General features: G+C 50.1%; 1 protein-coding gene across 3 annotated transcripts in view; it reads left to right on the top strand.

Moving 5' to 3' along the window:
• Positions 1-23,375, top strand: part of STX5 (syntaxin 5) — a 47,585-nt gene that overhangs the window by 16,467 nt on the left and 7,743 nt on the right. For 2 of the 3 annotated variants that reach the window (XM_075325820.1, XM_075325821.1), the window contains exons 2-6: positions 3,674-3,888; positions 5,016-5,086; positions 7,070-7,125; positions 7,698-7,768; positions 7,878-7,994. In XM_075325820.1, coding sequence (XP_075181935.1) covers positions 3,688-3,888; positions 5,016-5,086; positions 7,070-7,125; positions 7,698-7,768; positions 7,878-7,994 — 516 coding nt within the window. In that variant the 5' untranslated portion in view covers positions 3,674-3,687. The remainder of the gene's footprint in view (positions 1-3,673; positions 3,889-5,015; positions 5,087-7,069; positions 7,126-7,697; positions 7,769-7,877; positions 7,995-23,375) is intronic. The other variant, XM_075325822.1, reaches the window with a different exon arrangement.

Genomic DNA, 23,375 nt, shown 5'->3' with positions numbered 1-23,375 from the left:
TGTGATAATACGCGCTTGACAGATCTATTGTGGCCATAACTGAATGTAGACCGATGAGTGGGATAGCCGATTTGATGGATTCCATACGGAATTTTTTGTAGCGAACAAATCGATTTAGGGGCTTGAGATTGATAATCGTGCGCACATCTCCTGACGGTTTTAGGACGGTAAAGAGACTGGAGTAGTGGCCCCTGAAATGTTCCTGACGAGGAACCGGTCTTATTGCTCTGATATGCAACAGATTTTGAACCTCGGACCAGAGCTGGTAGGACGAGTCTGGGGAGCGCATCTGTGTGAGAAGAAATCTGTCGGGGGGGCACCCGAGAGAATTCTATTATGAGACCTCCTGATACCACCTGGAGAACCCAAGGATTGGACGTGATACGTGCCCACTCTGTTTGAAACTCCACCAGACGGCCTCCCACCCTGGCGTCAGGACCGATTGTGGTTCTTTCTATTGTCAAAGGGGGGATTCCTCTCCTTCCCTCCTTTATAATAACTCCACCTACCCGTCTTACCCCTACTTTTGTAGTCAGGATTCCTAAAGGGGCGAAACCGACGGTTAGGATGACCCTGACGAGACCTTTCCTCGGGGAATCCCCCTTTTTTATCAGACGCTTTTTCTAGGATCTCGTCAAGAGCGGGACCAAACACTCTCACCCCTGAAAAAGGGATAGCACACAATTTGTTTTTAGAGGCACAATCCCCTGACCATGTTTTTAACCAAATGGCCCTGCGGGCAGCATTAGTCAAGGCTTCATTTCTAGCAGAAAATCGAATTGATTCAGCTGAAGCATCTGCCATAAATCCTGTGGCAAGTTTCAGGAGGGATATAGACTCCTGGACCGACTCCATAGGAGCCCTATCCCCAAACTGGGATTCTAGGTCATCTAACCACCTGGACATGGAGCGGGCCACAGACGTAGCTGCAATGTTAGTCTTGATAGTGGTGGCTGCAGCTTCCCATGCCCTTTTTAGAAGGCTGTCCGCCTTTCTGTCCATTGGGTCTTTCAACCCGGATGAGTCCTCAAATGGGATAGAAGTCTTTCTAGCTACCTTAGCCACCGGGACATCGATTTTAGGCACCTCTTCCCAGTCCTTAATATCATCCGGCTCAAATGGGAGGCGAGCCCTAAAGTCCCTGGGATTTTTTCTCAGCCTCCTGCCATTCCTCCATTATCATTGCTCTGACATGAGAATTGACGGGGAACACTCGATGGCGTTGAGACCTGAGTCCACCGAACATTTCGTCCTGGACAGACCTCGGTTTCTCCTGCTCCTCCACCATCATGGTCTTTCTGACAGCTCGAAGCAGTTCATCCGTATCACAGGAGGAAAAGAGATACCTACGGCCCTCCTCCTGTGCCGGACCTGCCGTCTCTTCTAACTGAGACTCAGAGTCATAAGAAATCTCTCCCTCCTCTGAAGAGAATTCCATGTCCTGTCTTTGACGTTTGTGAGGCATGTCTCGACAGTCCTGGTGGGATGATGTACTGGCAATGACTGACTGCACCTCCTCTCGTATCATACCCTCATGTCTGTCAGCAGGGAAGTTTGTTCACTGGAGACTAAGTCTGTTATGCAAGGATCACATAGCTGTTTCGTACAGGACTGTGACAGCTGTAAATGGCAGACTGCACATTTTTTTGTCCTGACAACTTTTCTCTGGGCTTTCCTAGGAATAGTGCTGGTGCGCGTGGCAGACTCCTAAAAAATGAAGGGGGAGACTGAATCAGTGACCACCCCTAGCATCCCTGGTCCTAACCCAGGTACGCCTGCACTCACATGACCCTGGGATTCTGCAGGGGCTCCAGCATCTGACCGATCATCCTCCATGACAGGTGGAATACAGAGAATACAGAGCCGTCCCCCGGTACCCCGGATTTATTACCTGGTTCTGCGACGTCAGGGTCCATTCCCGCCTTCAGTGCTCTGTTCCGGAACACCTGCTGCCTCCCAGGTCACCGCCAAGTTCCGAACCCGGAAATGCGGTGATCTCCGCACGGCGCATGCGTCAGCGTGCGAGTCATGCTGGAACGCAAGGCCTGCGCAGACCCGGAAGTGCCCCATGGCCGGCAGCAACAGCGGTCTGCCGAGAGCCCTCACCTGAGGGAAGCGGCATGGATACCGGGAGACCTCGCTCCACCGGTCGGCTGAGGGACCTCTGCAACAGAAGTGTCGGCCAGGGGCTGCTTGACCGGCTGGAAGGAGAGAGCAAGCCCCCCCGATCCGCCTGGACCCCATACCTCCGACGGTAAGACTTGCGTCCGTCCTGTACAGGGACAGGAAAAACACTGAGGAAAGGGGGATGGGGAGGGGCTTTTAAACTCTTGCGTTTTCCTGTCCCTGTAAAGGTCAAAGGAGCAACTCCTACCGTGCTGTCATGTGGCGTCCTGGAAAGGGGATATACCACGTAATATGTTTTCTCCTGTCTATAGGGGACTGTGACTCCAACCTGTTGATCCTCACCAATCCAGATTACTGGGCTCTGCAGTGCCCCGTCAGAATTAAAGGTCCCATAGACCATGAATTGGGGGTCTGAGCTATAGGACCCCAAGAGATCAGGAAGTTATTACCTATGCTTGGGAAAGGGCTAACTTATAAACTTAGTACAAACCTTTTAAGAACTGGTGCCGCTTTGATGGCTATTCTTTGGCATGATCCTTCCAAATGAATGGTTTAGGCCCTGTGCGCACTGGGAAATGACTTTTTCTTAAGAAAAATCCGCACCCTCTGGCAGAATACCTCACCTGCGTTTTTTTCGCAATTTGGCCCCTGCGTTTTTTTTACTATTTATGGCAAAAACTGCAGGTACCTGCGGAAATTAAGTGACATGCTCATTTTTTTTGCTGCAGAAATTCTGCAGCAAAAGCCTGTAAGGCCAGTTTCACGTTGCGTTGTGTGACGGATGTAACGGATGCGTTGCACATAGTGGCACAACTGATGCGACGGATCCTGCAAAACAACGGAATCGTTTGTAGCTTTTTTTTTTTTTTCAGCAATGTACTCAACTGAGCATGCGCAGTTGTGTAAAGACGGATCCGTCACAGGAATCCATCAAATGACTGATTCCGACGGATTCCGTCACCGTAGGCTTCCATTATAAAAATGACGGACGCCGACGGAATCCAGCACATTGCATTTTATTTGATGCTCTGGGAAGCGCAGAAAAATGCTACATGCTGCGTTCTTTCCGCCCGGCGGATGCAATGCAGTGTCGACCGGCGGATACAACGCAGGGCCGTCCGTCACAATGCGTCATCAATACAAGTCGGTAGGAAATCGTGCACATCCGTTAACGGATTGCGCTGTTTCCCAAAGCGGCGGATTGCGACGGCTGCCAAACAATGCAAGTGTGAAAGTGCCCTAAAAAAACGAAATGTGCGCACACCATTTTTTTTTCCCATAGGTTTTGCTGGGGAAGGACTGTAGAAAGGTTATGAACATTTTCTGCAGTATTTCTGCAGCAAAACCTGTGGCAAAAACCGCAGCGTGCGCACAGGGCCTAAAACGAGAAAATGTTTGGAAAAGATGCCACATTTCAAGGTTTCTTTTGTTTTTCTTCAAAGCAATGTAAAGTTTGTATATTTTATGAAAAAAAAATATCTGTTTTTCTATAGCAAATAGTAATGTACTTTTCTTTTTGTTTTTGTTTTTGTTTTTTTCCCCCCAGCTGGCCCAGGACCCATGAACGCACGTAAACGTCACGGTTCCCGAAACACTGAGAACGGAGTATACGTAGGACCCCCTCAAACTCAGGTCCTGCCCTCCCAAGCTGCTCCAGAAGTTTTACCTCCCCCTACTCTTGTCCCACCAACGGATAACATGTCTTGCCGGGACCGAACCGCCGAATTCATGTCTGCTTGCAAGTCTTTGCGTGGGCGCCAGGTTAGTGTTGGAAAGAAAGGGGGGAACAAATTTTTAGGGGTATTTTAAAGGGATCATCCAACTCCTATTTTTTTGTTTTAAAGGGAACCTGTCAGGTGCAATATGCACCCGGAAGCACGAGCAGTTCTGGGTGCATATTGCTAATCCCTGCCTAACCGTCCCTGTATACACTAGTAGAGGTAAAGAGATCTTTAGAAAAACTATTTCTAAAGATCTTAGATTGTATGCTAATGAGCACAGGGACTAGTCCTAATGGTGTTGCTTCCCTTGTTAGTCGGCTCCATTAGCATGTTAGCACACACCGGTGGGTGTACTAACATGCTAATGAGTGTGCAACATCAGAGGATGATTTCGCTCACCTCTCTGCTGCCTGATGCTGGATTTCGGCTCCGTATGCATAATCCTGGACTTTCGGTCATGCACGCTACTTCAGTTCGAAGCCGGGACGCCGTACACCCGGCTTCATAGTGCGCATGACCGGAACGCCGAGGTCATGCACGCTGAGCCGAAATCCAGCGATGATGGAGCAGAGCGGTGAGATTTTCCCCTGACTTTGCGCATTCATTAGTATGTTAGTACACCCATAGGGGTGTTGTAACATGCTAATGGGGTCCAACTATCAAAGGAAGCAACGCCCTTGGGACTAGTCCCGGCACTCATTAGCATACGATATAAGATCTTTAGCAATACTTTTTGTAAAGATCTCTTTATGTATGCTACTAGATGCAGGGATTAGCAATATGCCCCTAGACCTGCTTGTGGTTCTGGGTGCATATTGCACCTGACAGATTCCCTTTAAAAGTCAGTGATGAATTTGCTTTATAAGTGACCTCTGCAGTATCTGTCATTTTCTTGGATCAAAATAGATCAAATAAATTTATATTCATGGACGGTTTCCTTTTTTTTCGGTAAAGGAGAATGACACAACAACCCAGTCTGGATTTCTGACTACCACATTTACGCTCATTATGACGTAGCACCAGGTTGCTGCAATTGTTAGCCATGTCGCCCCCATCTTATATTCTTTGTTTTGAGACAGACTGTATTTGTTCTCCTGTTTTTATATTTTTTTTTTTCTCTTTCGTGCTATATAAGAATCGCCTTTCTTCCTTTCCTTTCATTTACAGAATGGTGTCCCGCTGTCCAATCCCTCTCTTAATGCTGTAAAACAGAGAAGTGAATTCACTCTTATGGCCAAGTAAGAAACTCAAGAACATATACATTTGATTTTATACCCTTTGACCACTATGAAGGATACTCTGAAATGCTAAACTTTTTGAGCTTTCAGTACTCTGAGCAGAGATGCTTTTTGGAAAATATATTTAAAAAAGAAACAAAAAAATCAGGTTTTACTAGAATTACACTTGTAATTTTGTTGTAATAAAAAAAAAAAAAACCAGAACACAACAAAATTGCAAGTGTAATTCCAGTAAAACCTGACACTTTTTTTTTCTTTTTTAATTACAAGTCCAAAGTGGATCTAGATAAAGGGAAAACATAAATCTCTTCAAAGAAAACTGCATGTGTGAATCCAGCCTAAAGGCTACTTTACACGCTGCAATATCGGTCCCGATATCGCCAGTGTGGGTACCCGCCCCCATCTGTTGTGCGACACGGGCAAATCGCTGCCCGTGCCGCACAACATCGCGCATACCCGTCACACATACTTACCTGCCCGGCGACGTCGCTGTGACCGGCGAACCGCCTCCTTTCTAAGGGGGCGGTCTGTGCAGCGTCACAGCGACGTCACTGAGCGGCCGCCCAATAGAAGCGGAGGGGCGGAGATGAGTGGCCGGAACATCCCGCCCACCTCCTTCCTTCCTCATAGCGGCCGGGAGGCAGGTAAGGAGAGCTTCCTCGTTCCTGCGGTGTCACACGGAGCAATGTGTGCTGCCGCAGGAGCAACGAACTACATCGTTACTGCTGCAGTAACGATAATCGAGAATGGACCGCCATGTCACCGATGAGCAATTTTGCACGTTTTTGCAACGATGCAAAATCGCTCGTCGGTGTCACACGCAGCAACATCGCTAATGCGGCCGGATGTGCGTCACAAATTCCGTGACCCCAACAACTCCGCATTAGCAATGTCGCAGCGTGTAAAGCCCCCTTTAGAAGAAAGGAATAAAATGCATAAGAAAGCTGAGTTCGCGTGTCCTATAATCACCTGTTAGAACGGATCCGTCAGCGATCTGTTGGCAAAAAAGTTGTGCAAACACAACATTTTTGTCCTTTGTTAATTTACGAATGCCTGCCGGATCCGTTTTTAAATATTGGAGTCCGTGGAGAATGAAGCCGTTAACTGATTGCTATTTAGTCATCCGTTGTACTTGCATTTGTAACGGATCTCTTGTTCTTTTAAAAGGATTTGTTACAAAGGGAAGATAAATAGCAATCCGTTAACGGATCCGTTTTCCATAGACTCCTATGTTAAGAGCTAGGACACACGGCGAGTAAAAAAGACTGAGTGGAATGCAATAAAAAAATTGCATTCCACCTGGACCCATGTTAGTCTGTGGAGCCATTCCCATCTGTGCTTATTTTCTCAGTCCTAAACAGTTGCAGCATGCTGCGCGTGTAATTCAATCTGTATTCACTGACACCCATACAAGTCTATGGGTGCAAATGAAGTGAAACATCGCACTGCACACGGATGACACCGGAGTGTGGTGCAATAATCGCATCATCTGGCTATGGAGAAGATATGGAGACTAATCCCTCCCTCTCCTCCGCAGCTGTGATCCGATCGCAGTGGCATGACACTCAGCTTACACTCACAGCACAGCGGGAGCTAGCATATGAAATCCGATGCTCTCGCATCGAATGCCATACGTTTGTGTGGCCCCAGCCTAAAAACGGATCTGTCAGAAATCAATTTTCCAATGGATCTCTGCAGGATCTATTGTAACGGATGATTACAGAACATGTGAACTCAATGGGATGTGGACGTAGCAAAGTTAAACTAAGATTGTCTGCATTCACAATGTCTAGGTTGAAAGTCTGAACTTTTCTGTAGTCCTTTTGATCAGAATTGCTCTTCTTTATTAATCTGAGCAGGGGTTTTCTATGATGCATTGATGTGACGCCTCCGTCAGAGCCATACATGGGGATCGCAGTCTGATGTACATGCATGTAACTTTAGGGTGGCACTAATCATCTTGGGATTCTTTCTGTTTTGCAGGCGCATCGGGAGGGACCTCAGCAACACATTTACTAAATTGGAAAAGTTGACGATATGTAAGTACCGGCTTTTTATAAATTCGGAAATTAGATCTGGTATTGTGAACTAGTAAGGAAAACCATAGTCTATAATTCTTAAGGATGATCAAATACCTCAAATATTCGACTTCGCGAATATTTTCCGACTAGGTCGCCGCTATGCGAATATTCGATGCGCAATGTAAGTCTATGGGAAGCCCGGATAGTTCCAAATAGTTGTTATTCAGGTTTCTTATAGACTTACATTGCGCTGCGAATATTCGCGAATAGTCGAATAGTGACGACCTATTCAGAAAAGATTCGTAAAGCCGAATATTTGAGGTATTCGATCATCCCTAATAATGCTCTTTTGCGGTCCAAAGGGCGACCATTCCAAGGTGTAATTTCCTTAACACTTCTTGTTTCTTGCATTTTCCCCTGCGTGGCCAATGGCGACTTTTGCTGTCTTCACTGTCTGTGTTAAAATCTTGTTTCCAAATGTATAGCTTTTATTAAGTTTGCTCCCTTTTTCTCCCTTTTTTGTCATGTTTCTATCTTTTTTTTTTTTTTTTTTGGATGGAGAGAATTTAAACATTTTATTTTCTCTATAGTGGCCAAAAGGAAGTCTCTTTTTGATGACAAAGCTGTGGAAATTGAGGAACTGACATATATTATTAAGCAAGTACGTGTCTCTATATATATACAATGTATCTCTTATTCTACAGAATACATGCTTTTTGTTTCTTGTATGTTTTATGTCTAATGCGTGGATTATTTCTATCTATCCACAGGACATTAATAGTTTAAATCAACAGATTGCCCAGTTACAGTCGTTTGTTAGAGCCAGGGGCAGTCAGAGCGGTCGGCATGTCCAGACTCACTCGAATACTGTGGTGGTTTCCCTTCAGGTAAGGTGGTAATATACGAACATTGGCCGAGTGACACCATACAAATGTACATCTCCTAGAGGACAGTAGTAGTAAAATTCGTTGCTCGTTTGCTTTCTGAATGCTAAATTAGACCACTTTCTAAGTAGCCTGCAACTCCTGCATATAGAGAGCCACAGTTGCAACTTTTCCTGCCATATCTCTCTTCTTTCCCTTTCTTTTGTGTTTTAAAGGGAATTTTTCACCAGGTTCTTGCCTGCCACCTGATTTGAGAACAGCATGTTGTACAGCAGAGACCTTGATTCCAGCAGTGTCTCACTTACTGGGCTACTTGCTGTAATTTTAATAAAATCACCGTTTTATCAGCAGTGGATTATTACTAGAGACTAGTAAACCTGCTGTCATGTAGACCTACGTATTCATGAGCTCTGTATAACCCTGCCCACAGCACTAATTGGCAACTTTCTGCCCATGCACAGTGTACACAGGAAGTTGGCAACTTGCTGCCTATGCACAGTGTACTCAAGAAGCTGCTTATCAGTGGTGTGGGTGGGGTTATACAGGAATCGGGCTTATAGAAAAATTGCACCTTTTTATTATTACATCATCGTTATTGCATTGTTAGTATCTAGTCTAAGGCGTCGGTCTAGTCTAAGGCGTCGGTCTAGTCTAAGGCGTCTGTCTAGTCTAAGGCGTCGGTCTAGTCTAAGGCGTCTGTCTAGTCTAAGGCGTCTGTCTAGTCTAAGGCGTCTGTCTAGTCTAAGGCGTCTGTCTAGTCTAAGGCGTCTGTCTAGTCTAAGGCGTCTGTCTAGTCTAAGGCGTCTGTCTAGTCTAAGGCGTCTGTCTAGTCTAAGGCGTCTGTCTAGTCTAAGGCGTCTGTCTAGTCTAAGGCGTCTGTCTAGTCTAAGGCGTCTGTCTAGTCTAAGGCGTCTGTCTAGTCTAAGGCGTCTGTCTAGTCTAAGGCGTCTGTCTAGTCTAAGGCGTCTGTCTAGTCTAAGGCGTCTGTCTAGTCTAAGGCGTCTGTCTAGTCTAAGGCGTCCTGTCTAGTCTATGGCGTCCTGTTTAGTCTATGGCGTCCTATTTAGTCTATGGCGTCCTATTTAGTCTATGGCGTCCTATTTAGTCTATGGCGTCCTATTTAGTCTATGGCGTCCTATTTAGTCTATGGCGTCCTATTTAGTCTATGGCGTCCTATTTAGTCTATGGCGTCCTATTTAGTCTATGGCGTCCTATTTAGTCTATGGCGTCCTATTTAGTCTATGGCGTCCTATTTAGTCTATGGCGTCCTATTTAGTCTATGGCGTCCTATTTAGTCTATGGCGTCCTATTTAGTCTATGGCGTCCTATTTAGTCTATGGCGTCCTATTTAGTCTATGGCGTCCTATTTAGTCTATGGCGTCCTATTTAGTCTATGGCGTCCTATTTAGTCTATGGCGTCCTATTTAGTCTATGGCGTCCTATTTAGTCTATGGCGTCCTATTTAGTCTATGGCGTCCTATTTAGTCTATGGCGTCCTATTTAGTCTATGGCGTCCTATTTAGTCTATGGCGTCCTATTTAGTCTATGGCGTCCTATTTAGTCTATGGCGTCCTATTTAGTCTATGGCGTCCTATTTAGTCTATGGCGTCCTATTTAGTCTATGGCGTCCTATTTAGTCTATGGCGTCCTATTTAGTCTATGGCGTCCTATTTAGTCTATGGCGTCCTATTTAGTCTATGGCGTCCTATTTAGTCTATGGCGTCCTATTTAGTCTACGGCGTCCTATTTAGTCTACGGCGTCCTATTTAGTCTACGGCGTCCTATTTAGTCTACGGCGTCCTATTTAGTCTACGGCGTCCTATTTAGTCTACGGCGTCCTATTTAGTCTACGGCGTCCTATTTAGTCTACGGCGTCTTCAGTATTCTATCATCTTAGGACAATCAATCAAAAAAACGGCAACTCCTCTCCAATGATGTAATCCTAATTATACTTGCATCGCCTATTTTTATAAATGCTTTCTGTGTAAGGTTTCTTAGCCTATTGATGTGTTTCCATGTGTTGTTTTCAGATGTGCGTTAAGAAAGCGGATAGTTTTTGCTTCATATGTAGAGAAGTCACTTTTATATTACACATGCGAAACTTGACTGCCATGATTAGGAAAGCCTACAATCTGTATTTTGGCTGCAGAATAGGAGACCAGGCCAAGAGTTGGGCTCCACACATCTGTTGCAATAGATGTGCATCACATCTTACCCAGTGGTTGCATGGGAAGAGACAATCTATATGCCTTTTGCGGTCCCAGTGAGCTGGAGAAAGCCAACCAAACTCCCTACCAATTGCTAGTTCTGTTATTAGAATTGTTACAAAGTTTCCCCTAAATATTAGAAAATTGGCATAACAAAATATTCTGCATGTTTTATAATTGCAAAAATAAAGTTTCAAAGTACTGAAACTGTTATCCATTAATTATATGTAGCAGTAAAAGGTAAACTTTGCTATAGAAACAAAAGCCAACTAAAAATTGTCATTGCTAGATGTCCATTCAAGAAGTCAAAGTTATTAAGAAACTACAAGAGTACCCGGCGTTGCCCGGCATAGTAACTGTCTCTTTGTCTCTCTCCCTGCTGTCTGTCTGTGTCTGTCTGTCTATCTCTTTCTTTTTGTCTGTGTGTCTGTCACTGTCTGTGTCGGTCTGTCTGTCTCTGTATCTGTCTCTCTATCTCTATCTCTGTGTCTGTCTGTCTCGTTTCCCCCTCTGTCTCATTTCCCCTCCTGTCTGTGCCTATGTCTGTCTGTCTGTCTGTCTTTCTTTGTCACTCTATTGGGAGACCCAGACAATTGGGTGTATAGGCTATGCCTCCGGAGGCCGCACAAAGTATTACACTTAAAAGTGTTAAGCCCCTCCCCTTCTGCCTATACACCCCCTGTGCTCCCACGGGCTCCTCAGTTTTTTGCTTTGTGCGAAGGAGGTCAGACACGCACGCACAGCTCCATAGATGGGTCAGCAGCAGCTGCTGACCATGTCGGATGGAAGAAAAGTGGGCCCATATAGGGCCCCCAGCATGCTCCCTTCTCACCCCACTCTTGTCGGCGGTGTTGTTAAGGTTGAGGTATCCATTGCAGGTACGGAGGCTGGAGCCCACATGCTGTTTTCCTTCCCCATCCCCCTCAGGGCTCTGGGTGAAGTGGGATCTTACCGGTCTCCAGGCACTGAGACCGTGCTCCATCCACAGCTCCTAAGACTCTGCTGGATAGGAGCCGGGTATCGTTCAGGGACATGGCCCTGCTACTTGAAGGTACTCTGTGTCCCTGTGGGGACCGCGCACAGCAACACTCCAGCATTGCTGGGTGTGCTAGTGCACCGGGGACCGCGGCGCTGACCGGGTTAATGTGCCATTACACACTCAGCGTCGCTGAGTGTGTTTATGTAGGGGGACTATCGTACTACCGCCGCCGCCATGTTTTTAACACTGAGGCGCGGCTGGGACTTGTAGTGCGCCGGGGACTTCCGCGCGGCCGCGCTTTTATGGCAGCCGCGCTCATTACTTGAGTCCCCGGCTTGTACGGCCTAGTGTTTCCTCCTCCCGCCCACAGCCCTGACAGGCAGGGGAAGGGCGGGACGCTTTACAGACGAGCTGCAGTGAGGGCTGGAGCATGCTTTGCATACTCCACTCCCCTCACTGCACTGTGAGGCACCAGTTCCCGCACTTTCTAAGGGTCACGCCCACGGCTTCCTCCTCTCTCAGGACGCCGGCAGCCGTGCCATTACACACTCAGCATCGCTGAGTGTGTTTATGTAGGGAGACTACCGCGCTGACCGCCGCCGCCATGTTTTGACACTGAGGCGCGGCTGGGACTTGTAGTGCGCCGGGGACTTCCGCGCGGCCGCGCTTTTACGGCGGCCGCGTTTATTACTCGAGTCCCCGGCTTTTGCGGCCTAGTCTTTCTTCCTCCCGCCCACAGCCCTGACAAGCAGGGGAAGGGCGGGACGCTGCACAGGATGAGCAGCACTGAGGGCTGGAGCATGCTTTGCACTGTCCTCTCCTCAGAAGCCGGCAGCCATTCCTGTCAGCTCCTTGAATGCTGCAGAGGGGGACAAATTCTGACAGACCCAGGCAGGGACCCTGGTGGCCTCACAACCGCTTTATGCGGGGGGTATGCAGCATCTGTGGTGCTAGCCACATTTGTGCAGGAGTGTAATTTTAAATCATATGTTTATAAGATATGCTTTACACTGTATGGTGCACAGTTGATTCTGTATATATATTGTGTTGCTCAGGGAAGTCAACAGCATGGCGCCCATAAAAGGCAGGAGCGCCAAACCACAGGCTTACTATGCTGCCTGCGCCGCATGTACGACCCCTCTGCCGGCAGGATCCACTGAGCAATCCAGACCGGTATCTCAGCACAGGGGCACTGTTGAATCATTGCTCCCTGGCCCACCTCAGTTGGACCAGAGGTCTCCCCGGGGTGTCTCATAGATCCCAGAGTGAGGTCTCTGATACAGACCCCAGCCCCTGACCGTCTAAGCGAGCTCGCTGGGAAATTCCCTCGACATCTTCATATTGGTCAGGGTCTCAGCGGGGGGAATCCCTGGATGATGAAGCGGAGACAGCTGATCAGGATTCTGATCCTGAGGCCGCTCTCAATCTTGATACGCCTGACGGGGACGCCATAGTGAACGATCTTATAGCGTCTATCAATCAAAGATGCCACTCACAGGCAGATGGAGCTCTGGTTGAAATCCATCTATGAAGCTATCAGCGCTTCTTTTACACCAGCATTTGCAGCCGTATGGGTGCTACAAGCTATCTCAGCAGGTCAAGCGCAAATTGACGCAGCCACACAGACGTCGGCATTTGCGTCTTACGCTATTAATGCTGTCCTGGACTCTGCGAGCCGTATGGCGGTTGCTTCCGCCAATTCGGTGGTACTCTGCAGGGCCTTGTGGCTACGGAACTGGAAGGCAGATTCTGCTTCCAAAAAAGCGTTTAACCAGTTTGCCAATTTCTGGCGACCGACTGTTTGGCGAACGTTTGGATGAAATCATCAAACAATACAAGGGAAAGGATACATCTTTACCCCAGCCCAAACCGAACATACCCCAACAGAGGATGGGGCAGTCGAGGTTTCGGTTCTTTCGGGGCGCGGGCAGGTCCCAATTCTCCTCGTCCAAAAGGCCTCTGAATAGATCAAGGGCTCTCCGATTCATGGCGGTCTAAGTCAAAAAGACCACCGGAGGTGCCGCTACCAAAGCGGCTTCTTGATGGCTTTCGGTCTCCTCAATCCGCATCCTCGGTTGGTGGCAGGCTTTCCCGCCTTTGCGACTCCTGGCTGCCAAGGGTAAAAGACCGTTGGGCGAGAGACATTCTGTCTCACGGTTACAAGTTAGAGTTCGCCTCTCGTCCCCCGACTCGATTCTTCAGGTTATCCCCGCCTCCCGAGCGAGCCGAGGCTCTTCTGCAGGCGCTGGGCACCCTGAGGGCAGAAGGAGTGGTGGTCCCTGTTCCTCTTCAGCAACAGGGTCACGGGTTTTTCTCCAACCTGTTTGTGGTTACAAAGAAGGACGGGTCTTTCCGTCCTGTCCTGGACCCGTAACTGCTCAACAAACACGTATAGACCAGACGGTTCCGGATGGAAACCCTCCGCTCCGTCATCGACTCAATGTCCCCAGAAGATTTCCTTGCATCGATCGATATCAAAGATGCTTTTCTCCACGTACCGGTGGCTCCAGAGCACCAACGCTTCTTGCGCTTCACCATAGGAGACAAACACCTGCAGTTCGTGGCACTGCAGTTCGGCCTGGCTACAGCCCCACGGGTTTTCACCAAGGTCAGGGCTACAGTAGTTGCGGTCCTCCACTCTCAGGGTCACTCGGTGATCCCTTACTTGGACGATCTGCTGATCAAGGCACCCTCTCAAGAGGCATGCCAACACAGCCCCGACGCTTCTCTGGGGGCTCTCCAGAGTTTCGGGTGGATCATCCATTTTCCAAAGTCAAATCTGACACCAGCCCAATCGCTGACATATCTTGGCATGGAGTTTCATACCCTATCGGCGATAGTGAAGCTTCCGCTGATCAACAAGCGTTCACTACAGAAAGGGGTGCAATCTCTCCTTCAAGGTCAAGCACACCCCTTGAAGGGCCTCATGCACTTCCTGGGGAAGATGGTGGCAGCAATGGAGGCAGTTCCTTTCGCGCAGTTTCACCTGCGTCCTCTTCATTGGGACATCCTACGCAAATAGGACAGGAAACCGACGTCCCTCGACAGGAACGTCTCCCTCTCTCAGGCAACCAAAGCTTCCCTTAGGGGGTGGCTTTCTTCCCACTTCATTATCGCATGGGAAATCCTTCCTACCCCCATCCTGGGAGGTGGTCACGACGGACGCGAGTCTGTCAGGGTGGGGAGCAGTCTTTCTCCACCACAGGGCTCAGGGTACGTGGACTCAGCAAGAGTCCTCGCTTCAGATCAATGTTCTGAAGATCAGGGCAGTGTATCTTGCCCTAAAAAGTGTTCCAGCAGTGGCTGGAAGGCAGGCAGATCCGAATTCAGTCGGACAACTCCACAGTGGTGGCTTACATCAATCACCAAGGCGGAACACGCAGTCGGCAAGCCTTCCAGGAAGTCCGGCGGATTTTGATGTGGGTGGAAGCCACGGCCTCCACCATCTCCGCAGTTCACATCCCGGGCGTCGAAAACTGGGAAGCAGACTTTCTCAGTCGCCAGGGCATGGACGCAGGGGAATGGTCTCTTCACCCGGGCGTGTTTCAGGAGATCTGTTGCCGCTGAGGGAGGCCGGACGTCGACCTAATGGCGTCCCGGCACAACAACAAGGTCATGGCATTCATGGCACGCTCTCACGATCACAGAGCTATGGCGGCAGACGCCTTAGTTCGGAATTGGTCGCAGTTTCAACTCCCTTATGTGTTTCCTCCGCTGGCACTGTTGCCCAGAGTGTTACGCACGATCAGGGCCGACTGCCGCCGCGCCATCCTCGTCACTCCAGACTGGCCGAGGAGGTCGTGGTACCCGGATCTGTGGCATCTCACGGTAGGCCAAACGTGGGCACTACCAGTCCGTCCAGACTTGCTGTCTCAAGGGCCGTTTTTCCATTTGAATTCTGCGGCCCTCAACCTGACACTGTGGCCATTGAGTCCTAGATCTAGCGTCTTCAGGATTATCTCAAGAGGTCATTGCCACTATGAGACAGGTTAGGAAACCAACGTCCGCCAAGATCTACCACAGGACGTGGAAAAATTTCCTGTCGTGGTGCTCTGCTCGGGGTTTTTCTCCCTGGCCTTTTGCCTTGCCCATTTTTCTGTCCTTCCTTCAATCTGGACTGGAAAAGGGTTTGTCGCTCGGCTCCCTTAAGGGACAAGTCTCAGCGCTCTCTGTGTTTTTTCCAGTAGCGCCTAGCCAGACTTCCACAGGTATGCACGTTCCTGCAGGGGGTTGTCACATCATTCATCCTTACAAGCGGCCGTTAGAACCCTGGGATCTGAACGGGGTGCTGATGGTTCTTCAGAAACCACCATTCGATCCAATAAGGGATATTTCTTTCTCACGCCTTTCGCAGAAAGTGATTTTCCTAGTAGCAGTCACTTCACTTCGGAGAGTGTCTGAGCTAGCAGCGCTGTCATGCAAAGCCCCTTTCCTGGTGTTCACCAGGACAAGGTGGTTCTGCGTCCGGTTCTGGAATTTCTCCCAAGGGTGGTACCCCCCTTTCATCTCAATCAGGATATCTCCTTACCCTCTTTTTGTCATCATCCAGTTCACCAATGTGAAAAGGATTTGCACTGGTTAGATCTGGTGAGAGCACTCAGGCTCTACATTTCTCGTACGGCGCCCCTGCGTCGCTCGGATGCACTCTTTGTCCTTGTCGCTGGCCAGCGTAAAGGGTCACAGGCTTCCAAATCAACCCTGGCCCGGTGGATCAAGGAACCAATTCTCGAAGCTTACCGGGCTGCCGGTTCCCTCAGGGCTCTAGGCCCATTCTACCAGAGCCGGGGGCGCGTCCTGGGCTTTGAGGCACCAGGCTACGGCTCAGCAGGTGTGTCAGGCGGCTACCTGGTCGAGCCTGCACACTTTCACGAAACACTATCAGGTGCATACCTATGCTTCGGCGGATGCCAGCCTAGGTAGACGAGTCCTTCAGGCGGCGGTTGCCCACCTGTAGGAAGAGGCCGTTTTACGGCTCTCTTACGAGGTATTATTTTACCCACCCAGGGATTGCTTTTGGACATCCCAATTGTCTGGGTCTCCCAATAGAGCGACAAAGAAGAAGGGAATTTTGTTTACTTACCGTAAATTCCTTTTCTTCTAGCTCTAATTGGGAGACCCAGCACCCGCCCCTGTTTTTTTGTGTACACATGTTGTTCATGTTGTTTGGTTTCAGTTCTCCGATATTCCTTCGGATTGAATCTACTTTACACCAGTTTATAATCTTTTCCTCCTTCTTGCTTTTGCACCAAAACTGAGGAGCCCGTGGGAGCACGGGGGGTGTATAGGCAGAAGGGGAGGGGCTTAACACTTTTAAGTGTAATACTTTGTGCGGCCTCCGGAGGCATAGCCTATACACCCAATTGTCTGGGTCTCCCAATTAGAGCTAGAAGAAAAGGAATTTACGGTAAGTAAACAAAATTCCCTTCTTTTCTGTCTTTCTCTGTCTTACCACCGACATCATATTCCCTCACACATAAACTTCTTATACTAACAATTTATTTTGTTCCTATAGCAACCACTCACTGCTCCTATTAATAAGCTAATAACCTACCTCCATTGACTTTAATGGAGACAGAATTTTTGGAGTGTACCTGTAAAGCGCGGGTTTTCCTGTCAAAATATAGTCTGACGTTCCCTGTGTCACATGGGGTGTCTGTGCAAAATTTTGTGATTGTAAATGCGACGGTGCGAATTCCTTTAGCATGCTTGCATGCATACATACATACATACACTCAGCTTTATATAGTAGATGGATCATTTCATAGCTGAACCTGACCACTATTGAAAATATGTAGAACAGTGTAATTTTAGCAAAACTGCAGCAAGCAGCCCAGTAAGTGATACATTGTTGCAGTCTGGGTCTATGTGTGTACATCGTGCTGTTCTCAGATTGAGTAGGAAAAACCTTTTTAACAGATTGAATCACAGAGGCCATGTATCATTGTATAGAGTAGGGGTGGGGAACCTGCGGCCAGCAATGACTTTTTCTACGGCCCCCGGGAACATTCCAGGGAACCGCAGTGCTTGAGCTGCAGCCCCAATTTTGCCAGCCACCGGCCCTTTAAATCCCTGTATGTGATGCGAGGAAGCACACGCACTCTGGGTAGATGCTAGAATGTAAAGGCTTCATCCAGATCCTGATTGCAGACAGTACATTGTAACAGACTTTTTACTACTGAAGACGCTAGAATGTACAGGCTCTTTCCGTGACCTGACTGCAGCCTGTACATTCTAGGCTCAACCCTGGCCTGTGCTAGTGTGCTCGGGCCTTACCTTGTGGGCGGGGTAAGCAGTGCGCTGCGCTCCAGTCACAGAGGAAGAGGTGCAGCAGATACCTCCCTGCTGTACATGCCTACTGGACCGGTGCTGTGTGACTCTTCCTCCCCCCCCCCCCCACCCCCACCCCCAGTATTGTGAGTACGCAACCCATCGCTGCCCCGCCTGTCCAGTGCTGTGTACCCTCTAGTACTGTGTGCACCCCCAATTGCTGTGTAACCCGTGCTGCCTCCTAGTGCTGTCCGGGCTGCCTCCTAGTGCTGTCCGGGCTGCCTCCTAGTGCTGTCCGGGCTGCCTCCTAGTGCTGTCCGGGCTGCCTCCTAGTGCTGTCCGGGCTGCCTCCTAGTGCTGTCCGGGCTGCCTCCTAGTGCTGTCCGGGCTGCCTCCTAGTGCTGTCCGTGCTCAGCCTCTCCTGGGATGTGTATGCCCCGAGCCTCTCCATACCGAGACAAATCTGGAAAAACAGTTGTCAGAAACAACATGAGTATCACCGTACATCACAGCCACACCAAAGCGAAGCCGCTCCAGCCACCCCAATAAGGGTGAGTTAATTGTTTGACCAAATATAGCAGGGTAGTTTTCAAGTTGATGATTTGGTGCGGCCCCCGAAGGTTGGTAGAACATTCCAAATGGCCCCCGGCAGAAAAAAAGTTCCCCACCCCTGGTATAGAGGAAAGAGCGCTCCTATGGCAGAATCTGCAGAAGGAAAGGGAGAGGTAATATCCCACTCCTCAGTATCTGTCTGTATAAAATAGGGAAGAGTTATCCCTCCTGGCTTTAGACGCAAAAGCAATGAAGGAATGAAGCTGTGCTCATACAGGAGAGCTAGCGAAGGCAGCAGATTCCTGGACACACGTATCAATGGGGATACAACCACGTAAGACAGGTCTGAGACAAATTTGCCAATCTGCATATCAGATGGTCTGAGAATGAATGAAAAATTGCAGATTGAAACATGGCAAAACGTTTTGACTGGTTATCCTATAATTTAAATATTTTTTATATAAAAGGAAAAAAAATTATATTTCTTTGTCGCTCCATTGGGAGACCCAGATAATTGGGTTGTATAGGCTATGCCTCCGGAGGCCGCACAAAGTATTACACTAAAAGTGTAAAGCCCCTCCCCTTCTGCCTATACATCCCACGGGCTCCCCAGTTTTTTGCTTTGTGCGAAGGAGGCAGACATGCACGCATGCTCCACAGCTTAGTCAGCAGCAGCTGCTGACTATGTCGGATGGAAGAAAAGAGGGCCCATAACAGGGCCCCCAGCATGCTCCCTTCTCACCCCACTCTTGTCGGCGGTGTTGTTAAGGTTGAGGTATCCATTGCGGGTACGGAGGCTGGAGCCCACATGCTGTTTTCCTTCCCCATCCCCCTTAGGGCTCTGGGTGAAGTGGGATCCTATCGGTCTCCAGGCACTGAGACCGTGCTCCATCCACAGCTCCTGAGGACTCTGCTGGATAGGAGCCGAGTATCGTTCAGGGACATGGCCCTGCTACTTTGAGGTACTCTGTGTCCCCGTGGGGACCGCGCACAGCAACACTCCAGCATTGCTGGGTGTGCTAGTGCACCGGGGACCGCGGCGCTGACTGCGTTTGTGCCATTACACACTGCAGCGTCGCTGAGTGTGTTAGTGTATGGGGACTGCCGCGCTGACCGCCGCTGCCATTGTTATCACTGCGGCGCGGCTGGGACTGTTAGTGCGCCGGGGACTTCCACGCCGACCGCGCTTATACGGCGGCCGCGCTTATAACTCGAGTCCCCGGCTTTTGCGGCCTAGTCTCTTTTTCTTCCCGCCCCCAGCCCTGCCAGTCAGGTGAAGGGCGGGACGCTGTACAGGACGGCAGCACTGAGGGCTGGAGCATGCTTTGCATACTCCACCCCCCTCACTGTGCACAGTGGGGCACCAGTTCCCGCACTTTCTGGGTCACGCCCACGGCTCCCTCCTCTCCTCAGGACGCCGGCAGCCATTCCTGTCAGCTCCTCGGACGCTGCAGAGGGGAGACAAGCTCTGGGGGACCCAGGCAGGGATTCGGGTGGCCACACAACCGCTTTAAGCGGGCGGTAAGCAGCACCTGAGGTGCTGGCCCCACTTGTGCAGAAGTGTAATTATAGATTATATGTTTATAGGCTATACTTTACACTGTATGGTGCACGGTTGATTTCTGGCTATATACCCTATTGTGTTGCTCAGGGGAGACAACAGCATGGCACCCACAAGAGGCAGGGGTGCCAAAACACAGGCTTACTATGCTGCCTGCGCCGCATGTACGACCTCGCTACCGGCAGGTTCCACTGACCCTCATTGTGTGCACTGCTCGGCCCCTGTGGCACTTGCTCAGCCAGAGCCTCTGCTAAGGGGGGCCCAGGGGGAACCACCAGCTAACACTGTCCAGGTGACAGGGACGGAGTTTGCAGTTTTTACTGACAGACTTTCTGAGACTATGGCTAAGATTCTAGAAGCTTTGTAGTCCAGACCGGTATCTCAGACCATGGGCACTGTGGAATCATTGCCCCCTGCTTCCCCTCAGTTGGAACAACAATGTTCCCCCGGGGTGTCTCATAGATCCCAGGGTGAGGTCTCTGACACGGACCGCAGCCCCAGACCGCCTAAGCGAGCTCGCTGGGAAATCCCCTCGACCTCATCACATTGTTCAGGGTCTCAGAAGGAGGACTCTCTGTATGATGAAGCGGAGGTAGCTGATCAGGATTCTGATCCTGAGGCCGCTCTCAACCTTGATACTCCTGATGGTGACGCCATAGTGAATGATCTTATCGCGTCCATACATCAAATGTTGGATATTTCTCCCTCGGCTCCTCCAGTGGAGGAGTCAGCCTCTCAGCAGGAGAAATTCCGTTTCAGGTTCCCCAAGCGTACAACGAGTATGTTTCTGGATCACTCTGATTTCAGAGAGGCAGTCCAGAAACACCGAGTTTGTCCAGATAAGCGTTTTTCCAAGCGCCTTAAGGATACACGTTATCCCTTCCCCCCTGACGTGGTCAAGGGCTGGACTCAGTGTCCCAAGGTGGATCCTCCAATCTCCAGACTGGCGGCTAGATCCATAGTTGCAGTTGAAGATGGGGCTTCGCTCAAGGATGCCACTGACAGACAGATGGAGCTCTGGTTGAAATCCATCTATGAAGCTATCGGTGCGTCTTTTGCTCCAGCATTCGCAGCCGTATGGGCACTCCAAGCTATTGCAGCGGGTCAAGCGCAAATTGACGCACTCACACGTACGTCTGCGCCGCAAGTGGCGTCCATAACTTCTCAAACGTCGGCATTTGCGTCCTACGCTATTAATGCTGTCCTGGACTCTGCGAGCCGTACGGCGGTTGCAGCCGACAATTCGGTGGCAATACGCAGGGCCTTGTGGCTACGGGAATGGAAGGCAGATTCGGCTTCCAAAAAGTGCTTAACCGGTTTGCCATTTTCTGGCGACCGTTTGTTTGGTGAGAGGCTGGATGAAATCATCAAACAATCCAAGGGAAAGGAAACATCCTTACCCCAGGCCAAACCAAAATTACCCCAACAGAGGAGGGGACAGTCGAGGTTTCGGTCCTTTCGGGGTGCGGGCAGGTCCCAATTCTCCTCGTACAAAAGGCCTCAGAAGGATCAGAGGAACTCCGATCCATGGCGGTCTAAGTCACGCCCTAAAAAGACCGCCGGAGGTGCCGCTACCAAGGCGGCTTCCTCATGACTTACGGCCTCCTCACACCGCATCCTCGGTCGGTGGCAGGCTCTCCCGCTTTTCCGACATTTGGCTGCCACAGGTAAAAGACCGTTGGGTGAGAGACATTCTGTCTCACGGTTACAGGATAGAGTTCAGCTCTCGTCCTCCGACTCGATTTTTCAGAACATCTCCGCCTCCCGAGCGAGCCGATGCTCTTCTGCAGGCGCTGGGCACTCTGAAGACAGAAGGAGTGGTGGTCCCTGTTCCTCTTCAGCAACAGGGTCACGGTTTTTACTCCAACCTGTTTGTGGTTCCAAAGAAGGACGGGTTTTTCCGTCCTGTCCTGGACCTAAAACTGCTCAACAAACACGTAAAGACCAGGCGGTTCCGGATGGAATCCCTCCGCTCCGTCATCGCTTCAATGTCCCAAGGAGATTTCCTTGCATCGATCGATATCAAAGATGCTTATCTCCACGTACCGATTGCTCCAGAGCATCAGCGCTTCCTGCGCTTCGCCATAGGAGACGAACACCTTCAGTTCGGGGCACTGCCGTTCGGCCTGGCGACAGCCCCACGGGTTTTCACCAAGGTCATGGCTGCAGTAGTTGCGGTCCTCCACTCTCAGGGTCACTCGGTGATCCCTTACTTAGACGATCTGCTGGTCAAGGCTCCCTCTCAAGAGGCATGCCAGCACAGCCTCACCGCTACTCTGGAGACTCCAGAGTTTCGGGTGGATCATCAATTTTCCAAAGTCAAATCTGACACCGACCCAATCGCTGACATATCTTGGCATGGAGTTTCATACCCTCTCAGCGATGGTGATGCTTCCGCTGAACAAGCAGCGTTCACTACAGACGGGGGTGCAATCTCTCCTTCAAGGTCAGTCACACCCCTTGAGGCGCCTCATGCACTTCCTGGGGAAGATGGTGGCAGCAATGGAGGCAGTCCCTTTCGCGCAGTTTCACCTGCGTCCTCTTCAATGGGACATCCTACGCAAATGGGACAGGAAGCCGACGTCCCTCGACAGGAACGTCTCCCTCTCTCAGGCAACCAAAGCTTCCCTTCGGTGGTGGCTTCATCCCACTTCATTATCGAAGGGGAAATCCTTCCTACCCCCATCCTGGGCGGTGGTCACGACGGACGCGAGTCTGTCAGGGTGGGGAGCAGTTTTTCTCCACCACAGGGCTCAGGGTACGTGGACTCGGCAAGAGTCCTCACTTCAGATCAATGTTCTGGAGATCAGGGCAGTGTATCTAGCCCTAAAAGCGTTCCAGCAGTGGCTGGAAGGCAAGCAGATCCGAATTCAGTCGGACAACTCCACAGCGATGGCTTACATCAACCACCAAGGAGGAACACGCAGTCGGCAAGCCTTCCAGGAGGTCCGGCGGATTTTGATGTGGGTGGAAGCCACGGCCTCCACCATCTCCGCAGTTCACATCCCGGGCGTGGAAAACTGGGAAGCAGATTTTCTCAGTCGCCAGGGCATGGACGCAGGGGAATGGTCCCTTCACCCGGACGTGTTTCAGGAGATCTGTTGCCGCTGGGGGATGCCGGACGTCGACCTAATGGCGTCCCGGCACAACAACAAGGTCACGGCATTCATGGCACGTTCTCACGATCACAGAGCTCTGGCGGCAGACGCCTTAGTTCAGGATTGGTCGCAGTTTCAACTCCCTTATGTGTTTCCTCCGCTGGCACTGTTGCCCAGAGTGTTACGCAAGATCAGGGCCGACTGCCGCCGCGCCATCCTCGTCGCTCCAGACTGGCCGAGGAGGTCGTGGTACCCGGATCTGTGGCATCTCACGGTCGGCCAACCGTGGGCACTACCAGACCGACCAGACTTGCTGTCTCAAGGGCCGTTTTTCCATCTGAATTCTGCGGCCCTCAACCTGACTGTGTGGCCATTGAGTCCTGGATCTTAGCGTCTTCAGGATTATCTCAAGAGGTCATTGCCACTATGAGACAGGCTAGGAAACCAACGTCCGCCAAGATCTACCACAGGACGTGGAAAATATTCCTGTCATGGTGCTCTGATCAGGGTTTTTCTCCCTGGCCATTTGCCTTGCCCACTTTTCTGTCCTTTCTTCAGTCAGGATTGGAAAAGGGTTTGTCGCTTGGCTCCCTTAAGGGACAAGTCTCTGCGCTCTCTGTGTTTTTTCAGAAGCGCTTGGCCAGACTTCCACAGGTACGCACGTTCCTGCAGGGGGTTTGTCACATCGTCCCTCCTTACAAACATCCGTTGGAACCCTGG

The sequence above is a fragment of the Anomaloglossus baeobatrachus genome, chromosome 10, assembly GCF_048569485.1.
Source record: "Anomaloglossus baeobatrachus isolate aAnoBae1 chromosome 10, aAnoBae1.hap1, whole genome shotgun sequence".
In the NCBI taxonomy this organism is placed as follows: Eukaryota; Metazoa; Chordata; class Amphibia; order Anura; family Aromobatidae; genus Anomaloglossus; species Anomaloglossus baeobatrachus.
The sequence above is the reverse complement of the archived record's forward strand: the minus strand, read 5'-3'. Positions and strand labels throughout refer to the sequence as shown.